This window comes from Fundulus heteroclitus, chromosome 19 (assembly GCF_011125445.2).
Source record: "Fundulus heteroclitus isolate FHET01 chromosome 19, MU-UCD_Fhet_4.1, whole genome shotgun sequence".
NCBI lineage: Eukaryota > Metazoa > Chordata > Actinopteri > Cyprinodontiformes > Fundulidae > Fundulus > Fundulus heteroclitus.
The window spans coordinates 15,872,744-15,881,320 of record NC_046379.1 but is presented as its reverse complement, the minus strand read 5'-3'; the positions used below and the strand labels follow the sequence as shown (position 1 = coordinate 15,881,320).

At 40.0% G+C, this 8,577-nt stretch overlaps 1 protein-coding gene across 1 annotated transcript; it reads right to left on the bottom strand.

The window, feature by feature from the left end:
• Positions 1-2,872: 2,872 nt before the first annotated feature.
• Positions 2,873-8,271, bottom strand: LOC118566940 (low density lipoprotein receptor adapter protein 1-A-like). Its single transcript, XM_036150605.1, has 3 exons — positions 8,067-8,271; positions 7,706-7,740; positions 2,873-4,021 (listed from the first exon to the last, which is right to left on the bottom strand). The coding sequence occupies exons 1-3, from the start codon at positions 8,151-8,153 to the stop codon at positions 3,877-3,879; spliced, it is 267 nt and encodes an 88-aa protein (XP_036006498.1). The 5' UTR covers positions 8,154-8,271; the 3' UTR covers positions 2,873-3,876.
• Between the last annotated feature and the right edge of the window lie 306 nt (positions 8,272-8,577).

The window sequence follows — 8,577 nt, the reverse complement described above, 5'->3', positions numbered from 1 at the left end:
CATTTATTCCGATTATGCACAGCCAGCAAGGCAGCCACTCATCCTGACCTTCTATTGCTTTTATTTGTGTTTGCCAGTATCTAATTTCCCCTAGTAATTGTTTTTATTTTTCAATAAATGAATAAATTTACCTGTTATTCCTAACATAATTGCACAATAAAAAGGAATTGTTGTTCAACTCAAAATGTTAACTGTACTGTTATTGGTCTATGCATATTAGATCATTAGTAACATTAAAAATCAAGAGAGCTGGTGGCGCAGCAGGTAGCGGGACAGTTCCTGATTTCTACAGGCAGGTTTACTACAACAGTAGAATAAAATCATGAAATTATGGCTTTTACTTTCAGTGTGCCACCCCAAGCGTTTAAATTCTATCCCATCTGGCCACCACCATGAAATGTTTCTGGAGGCGCCACTGCCCAACACTGTCAACCAACTTCTGCACAGTCACCCGGCTAATGGTAAGTCTCACCCGATCATTCACGAGCAGATTACACACACAAGACGTTTCAACAAACAATCTGTGAACTATTAACATATTTTTTCATCATCAAGTACCCTAAAAGTTTAAAAACTAAAGCTCAAAATTAAGCACTGTACGTACAAAACAAGAGCGCTGTTCCTCTCCATACTCCCGCCATTTCGACCACGCTGTTCTGCCCATAGATGTTATATTGCTCCGCCGATACACACGTCTTTTCCTTGATACACGATCCTGAAATTTGATTTCCAGAATAAAAGCCTGTTTGTTTTAACATGGAGGAAAAAACCCTCTAAATTAAACGTTTTAAGGTTCAGATATCTAATCCAAAATTGTAATAGGGCTAATGAGTTTGAATCCATAAAGCTACCATCTAACATTTGGAATAACACTTTTTTTCTCCGTGTCTTGGAAATTATGTTTTTACTTTTATTTTGTAAAAGTAAAAACCCCTTAAAAGGATACACCTTCTTAAAGGGATGTTATTTCTGCGCTGATGCAAGATTACAATCAACAGGAAAAGGTGAGGCTTTATCACGCGACCAATGACGTAATAGCCTACAAAGCAACATTTCAAAACTTTTATAGTTCATGTAAATGATCAGGGATCTTATTAGTAATTCATAACTATTTTATATATATGTGTTATAGTATCGCGCAGTTATACCAAGCGAACTTGTGTCTGTGCGACTTCTGCAACAAGGCTGCCACCTAGTGTTTAATCAGCCACATAGCAACTAGGGGGATTCAAATCAGACTGCGTGGATTATGCATAAACATTGTGATGCGGTAATCTAATAAATTATATTAAGCCACGATCATATGACTAAACAAGAGATGAATTTCTATCACTGATCCTCCAGAAAAGACCACGCAAGTTGCATACTTTTAAACTTTTAAAACGTATTCGGATGAATTAAATGCAATCTATGGGTGTTTTTAGCTAGAGCTGGAAGCAGACATTTTTAAGATAAGAAACAACAAAACCATTCAGGGTATTGTGCAAAACAGAAAATGATTTTAAAACACGGCTGGTAGAAACAGTGTCCTAATAAAACGCACGATCATTGGAGAAACAACAAAAGCAAAAACCAATGAAAATACAAGCAGAGAGAATACCATACTGAGCTTTTTTTCTGGGTGGGAGAGGGGGGATAAATCCCCAAAAAATACTAACAGTTTGTTAATTCATTAAAGGAAAACTAGCAGCCAATAGCTGCTAATGCACTTGATTAAATCACCATCGTCAGTGTGACCATTTCCATAAAGGTTGGAGTCAGTGGCATGCAGGCATTTTGGTGGGGCAGGTGAACAAGTGGAGAAAAAGGGCATGTTGTGCAGCCCCAGCACACGAAGCTGTCGGCTGCCTTTGTAGTAATTTATTACAGGCACAGCTTGAACATCATGAATACATACCCGTTTTAAATTAATAGGCATATATTGTCTGATGCAACATTTTAATAATGTTCAACACTACAGGTTGGTTTCTCAAACAACCAAACAGGCAACTACAGACAAAGGTATTAAACTGCTGCACCACCTGGGGAATAAATCAACTCAAAACCAGGATACATCTTAGGTGCATTTTACGATGCGGACGATATTAAGACCGCTGCGCTCCCGAAGGGTGGACATTCCTGTAAATTCAGCTCCAGGTCAAAGCGTGCTGTGCTCAGAGAAATGATAGATCACACAGAAGCTTCGCCTCCGGCTCCGCAGGCCTCAGTTAGCGCGTCAGTGGGACAAGTCACAACTGGGCAATTAGCAAAAACTTTGAACAAGCATGATTTGTTTGGAAAGGCTGTCAACTTAAACCATCATGTGTAACAGAACATAGCAGCATGAGTTAAGAGTATGTTTGCATAGATTGAACCGCAGGACTACTGGAAGAACGTCCTTTAGACGGATAGGACCAAAGTAAATATGTTCAGCTATAATCCACTGAAACTAAACACTTATAAATGTCAAACTGCAGAGCATGGTAGCGGAGAACTGATGTTTTGCACACATAACCTTGCAGTTATTGAAGCAACCAATAACTCCTTTATGTATGCTGGAGTGAGGCTGTCTGACAGCTGAAGCTTGGATCATCAACAGGTTCAACAGCCCTACAATACTATACAATGGTGATGCTGCATTCAGGGTTACTTCTTCTCCACATCTTGAGTCGCATGTAGGCCATGCAACAGAGTCACGTCAGCAGATTCTCCCACCTGAGCTGCGGATCTCAGCAGCTTTATCCATCTTGCCAAAATGCTACATTCAAAATAATTGATAAATTAAGATTATGAATGTATACACCGTGGACAAACTGCCTCTTGTTATATTACATTTTGTTCTGTTTGATCCTTTAAAAATGTTTTTTTCTAAAATAAGAAAAAAAAAACACACTGAAAGATTATAACATTTTTATTAAAATGTATGCAATTTAAATTAATGCAAAAACAAACACCAAAAATAACACTGGGAAGAGTCCTTGTTGGTGGAAAATGAAAAACGGTAAACTTTGAATGTCACTGTAACATATTTCGACAGATGTCTGTTTAACAAGTCTGAATCTGAGAGTTTAAATAAACAAATGAGACCATATCGGGTAAAGAAACTGGTAGCTAGCTCCTTTTCTTGACCGAGCCTCGAGCCTGAGTGAGAATTATGATCAATTACTACGATCAATCCTCATCACAACTTTAGCTTGGCAATTCGGAGCTGTTAAATCTTTTTTTCTCCCAAGTTCAGGAGGAAAAGGGATTAGTGTGAAAGCATAAATGAGTTCAATGCTTGACACTTAATTGTCCGACATGAATGCTGTGCTTTTGCCGATGAAGAACCGCCGAATGCAAAAATAGTTTTTTGCAATAGTAAAAAATAGGATTGTCACTTTGTTCTGACACATACTTTAAAGCTTTTGTTGACCAACAAAACGCTGGAGTTGTGACACACATATAGGTAGTAACTTGCTGCTGAACCCCGCAGGGGAACGGGTGAGTTAGCATCTGATCTGTAACACACTTGTTGAGCTCGCAGTAGCTCTCACAAGCGTTCTGTATCACAGTACACACAGTGAAGGTGAATGGGTAAACAAAAAAACACAAGATCAGACTGACTGGAACAAAACATGAATGGGCTGCATGTTTTTTTCCTTAAAATAAAAAAGGGGTTTGAAAGGTTTGTATTGCTTTGGCCTGTTGAGCGAGCAGTCAGCTCGTGTTTTCCTTCTCTGCTCGTGTGGATTCAGACGCGTCAGAGATCCTTAGACAGAGACGTTTAGAGGACGTGGCACCAGGGAGAAGGTGGGCGCCTGTGCTGGTCTCACATCAGCATCTGTAGCCGTTTTACCACCATTTGCCCTCCTTTTTTTTCCTCCCTTTCTTGTTCTTCTTGGCAAAGACTTCCCGTTAGAACTCAAACGTCTCTTTTTGTGCAGGTGAGTCTGTCTCGTCTTGGTCCCATTTGCCCGAGGAGAGGCACTCGTCGTTGTTCAAGTCCTGAGGGTTTACCCCAATGTCCAGGACCTGGGGGTTAGTGCGAGACTCAGCGAGTCTGCAAAAACAAAACGAGACACATCTGTTTTAAAACTTGGCCTAAAGTTCATGTAAAATGGCAGATACAATGTTTACTTAAGGTGTTGATGAAAAATACAGTGCAATGTTTTTTTAATCATTCCTTATCTCTTTCTATATGGCTTCCAATAAGCTACACCTTCTTGTATTCTTCTAAAATAATAGGAGCCTTAACAGTGACACATCAAAATGTGTTGATATTACTTGATCTGTGCGCTGCATCTGATACTGTTGACTAGAAACTGATTGATGGCACCTGATACTGTCAGGTACCATTTTAAATTAATTCAAATGTGAAAAATTATATTGGGACTACTATTTTGTGTCATTTGAGAAATATAAATTCAAACAAACAAAGACCACTCAGTGCTGGAGTTCCTCAGGGTTCCATTCTTGTGCCTCTTGAATTCAGCATCTACATGCTCCTCTTACAGTATTACCAACTTACAGGATAGCTAAACACATCGTTGGGTTTTATCATCTACATCTCCCTCTAATCACAAAATAATGAGATGCTGAGGTTGACTTATGGTTACACAGAATAGTAAAGGACATCTAAACCTATTTAAATTAGCTCCATTTAAAAACCGGTAAAAACTTAAACTTGTAAGACCTAAACTGAATTATTTTACTCCAGATTCCCGTTCATGATCTTTGCCATTTTGCTCTGTTTGTAAACATTTAAAAATAAAAATGACCAAAAATGACAAACCTTTGACCTCTAAATAAGACCCAGTTTAAGAACCTCAGGTCCAGTTAAAACAAAACTCGTTCAATAAGTGTCTGGCTGCCAACAAAGCAGTGAAATAACCCTTTATTAGTTTTAAAATGAATGTTCCAAGTGTTGATCTCTAAACCCAAATGAAAGTGGGTTTGATTATTATTGTAGTTATTGGATTGCAAATCAAAATATAAAAACTGCTGTTTATCTAAACTGCTGTTTAGATAAAAAAATGGTCGTGGAAAGCCTTTTTTTGATTTAAAAAAATGAAGACGTCTACATTTTGGTAAGGGGATAGGGAACAAAGTCTAGTGAGCCACATGAGTAAGTGCAGCTCTCCGTGACAAACAGTGCTTGGGCTCATCCTCAAAAAACAGATGACACTGTTTTTAATCCAGTTTAGAGACCGACACTCAGCTAGACTTAAAAACATTTAAAACTGTAGAGAGAGCCAGAAACAATGCTGTCTTCATGGACCTTAAACTGTAAGCAACAGAAACTCCAACATAAAAACTGATTTAGCACTTTTACGTAGCTCCAAAAAGCACGTTTAGAGAGTTTGGAGAACTACAGATATGAGGCACTTAAAAAAATACAAGAAGGTTTTGCTGCTTGGAAGACAAACATAAAGAAAGAAAGAATGACTGAAGACTTTTGCACCATATTCTAAAAACGGCCGTTCTGCTTTGGATGTTCGATTCACAGTGAAAGGTGCAAATCGTTTCCTAAACAAACCGATCACAGCAGAGTTAATTCTATACTGTGACACATAAAAATGCTCATTTCATCATGTGAACACACCACATGTCAAAGATGCAACAGTGATTGATGTGATGCAGAAAAACATTGGTGATGAAGACGTGGCTACAGTGACTGAACGTTCTTTAGGTCCGAGTTGACTATGTTAAAGGTGTAAACTAATTAATGAGTAACATAAAACTACACGCTGAACACAGATGAGCAGGCTTGAGCGGTGGGTTGATGAGGAGGGGATGATTCGTGATTATCGTTACCTGAGTAGGATTCAAAGCTATCCAGACTGCGGCTGAAGGGGTGCAAAGGAAACATCACAAGTCAGGCAACAATTCAGCTTACAGCTCCTCTGAACCGCATTTTTATTAAATTGTAAAAAAGGTTGCATTTTTCTTGTGGATGCAGTTTGGTGTTATTGTTATAAATTGAAATAGGACAACAACCAGAGCTTCAATCTATCATCTGAAAATGGGAAGAGCAACAGGAAACCTACCAAGACTGAGGCTGTCCACCTCAAAAGGAGAGCATTTATTACAGATGCAGCCAAGAGGACTACAATAACTTGGGAGGAGCTTCAAAAACCCACAGCTTAACTGTGAGAATCTGTCTAAAAAGAACCGTTCTTTGTGAATCCACAAACAGGGGCTTTAGGCAGAAATGGCAGGGATCGTTGGATGGACGCCATTGTTAAAAGAAAGCCATGAGAAGTGTGGTTAGCAGTTTTCCATGGGGCACAGCAGACATGGAGTAGAAGGTGATCTTGTCTGATGAGACAAGAATTAAACTCTTTGGCCAACAAGCAAAATGCAAAATATGGCGAAGCAGAGGACGACGGCATTTTGCTGTTTCTTCAGCAGAAACAGAGGACCTGGTCAGAGTTCATGGAGAGGTGGCTCAAACTAAACACCTGAAGGAAAACCTGTTAGAGGGTGCTGTAGACACGAGTTTAAGGTGGAGCGTCACCTTCCAGCAGGACAATAGACCTGCAAGCACAGCCAGACCTACAGCGGTACGCTTCACATCTAAACATCTCTATGTGTTACAATAATCCCAGTCAAAGGGGCAGACCTGAACACAAATGGGACTCTTGTGGCAATGTTATGGGGGATTTTTGTTAAATTTCCTTTTACTTCACAGCTGTGTTCTGCTTTGTGTTGTTATCATTAAAAATGAGATTAAAATACAGCGATAATTGCGGTTTTAATGTGAAACTGTGAGGAAGTTTAAGGCCTACACTTTTGTGAAGCCCTTCATTATTTTATTTTTTTTATCCGCCAAGTTAATTTGCAGATTCAACCAGCAGATGGCAGCAAAGACTCAAAATCCAGCCAGATCTTATCTGAACGGATGTGGAGCGATGTATTTAAACTCTGAACCTGATGCAGAATGTTGCCTCCTAAATAATCTCTGCTATGTTAAGACAGAAATAAATCAAATACTCCAAACTCAGCCTGCCTTTAATCTTTCATCCTCATTTGAGCTCAACATCAACAAATACAATCAGAGTCCATCAAGGCGGCCTAATGTGCAGCTCCATCGCTGCTTAGCCTGTGAGCATCTTCATTAATTAAAGAGCTGGAGACTAACGACGTCAACATGTAATTACAGTGTGTGCAGATAAATAATCATCCGATAATGGACCTCACAGAGTCTAATTACAAATACTGAGGATCTAATTGTCTTCTTTAGCAGGACAAGAAGAAATAAAAGCACTAATATTAAAAACAAACAGACCAGTAAAGCCCATCTTAAAGTGCTCATTAGAGACAGACTAAACTGAAGAGTTAACTGCGGTAAACCCTGGGTTTTCCATCCAATTTTCTTAACGTTAGCACTGAATCTTACCAGCTTCTTGTTATTATATAACAATAACACTTAAAAATATTTAGCTGCAGCTACTTTAGGATTATTTTTCCCAAAAAGAGAAGGAGAGTTTGTCAAGTCAACATAAAATCATTGCGTGGCCTTTAAACAGGGCCTACAAAAGCAGCACGACTGAGGTCAGATGTCGGCCCATAAAATGAGCCTCTCCTGACTGCTGGAGTTGAACTGAGCTCAGGGAGAGTCTGCGTTTTACTATTTTATCAGGCAAGCCCGAACTGAATACTGCCACTCCCCGAATAGAAGTCTTTGTGGCTGTTTAGTCCACACTTTAAGTTAAAAAAAAAAAAAATTCACAGCTCTCCTCACCTTGAAAACGCCTCGTCCAGACCGTCCTCCAGCTCCTGCCAGACAAAACACACACAGATGTTAGAGGAACAAAAGGTCTTCCTGTGAAAACATCCATAAGGCCAGGATTTGTCTTCTCTCCCTGTTATCGAAAGCTCTGCTCCCTCTTCTGCCATATATGCATTAGATAAGGCTGCTTCTGTTCAATAGGCTATTGTCCACCTCAATGTGGCTGCAGCACAACTATGTCCACCCCCCAATAGAACAAGTACAGTACATTACTTGGTAGCATTTAATCAGTATTTCCACGTGGCATTCTTCTCTCCCAGTCTTATCGAGCCTGAGCAGCCGAGCGTGCTGGCCCACACCACTTTTGTCTTACCCAAACGGTATTGTTGTTTTCCGCCGCGTGATTATGCACCGTGAAGGGATCCGATTCAGTCTGCTTTGTTCCTGAGTGGGCCTGCATTGCTTTGGCTCCTTCTGCGAACTCCAGGAGAGTCCCTGTGGCTACGTCTGCGAACACAGAAACAAGATCCGTTTACTGCGTACGATCAGGACCCGAGTTATGTGACAGCTCCAAAGAGCAGATATCAGAGGCAGGCGGGTAAAGAATCATTCAACCAGCAATGCAACAAACTCATTAACTCAACCAGCAATGCAACAAACTCATTAACTCAACCAGCAATGCAACAAACTCATTAACTCAACCAGCAATGCAACAAACTCATTAACTCAACCATCTGTGGGTTGTGGGCTGCAGAAAGTCCCCTTCTGACTTTCATGTCAAACTTCCATGACGTCTGCAGTGGGGTTGGTTTTTAATAGCGTACCCGATGATTAATGGGTATTAACACTATTCCTGCTCCAGTGCTGTTGCATAGATCTGGGCT

Coding starts and splice junctions, on each gene's coding strand:
- LOC118566940 (XM_036150605.1), bottom strand. CDS start 8,153: ATGCAGGCCCACTCAGGAACAAAGCAGACTGAATCGGATCCCTTCACG. Junction 7,741..8,066: donor AAAACAACAATACCGTTTGG/GTAAGACAAAAG, acceptor TTTGTCTGGCAG/GAGCTGGAGGACGGTCTGGA. Junction 4,022..7,705: donor CTGGACGAGGCGTTTTCAAG/GTGAGGAGAGCT, acceptor TTGTTTTTGCAG/ACTCGCTGAGTCTCGCACTA.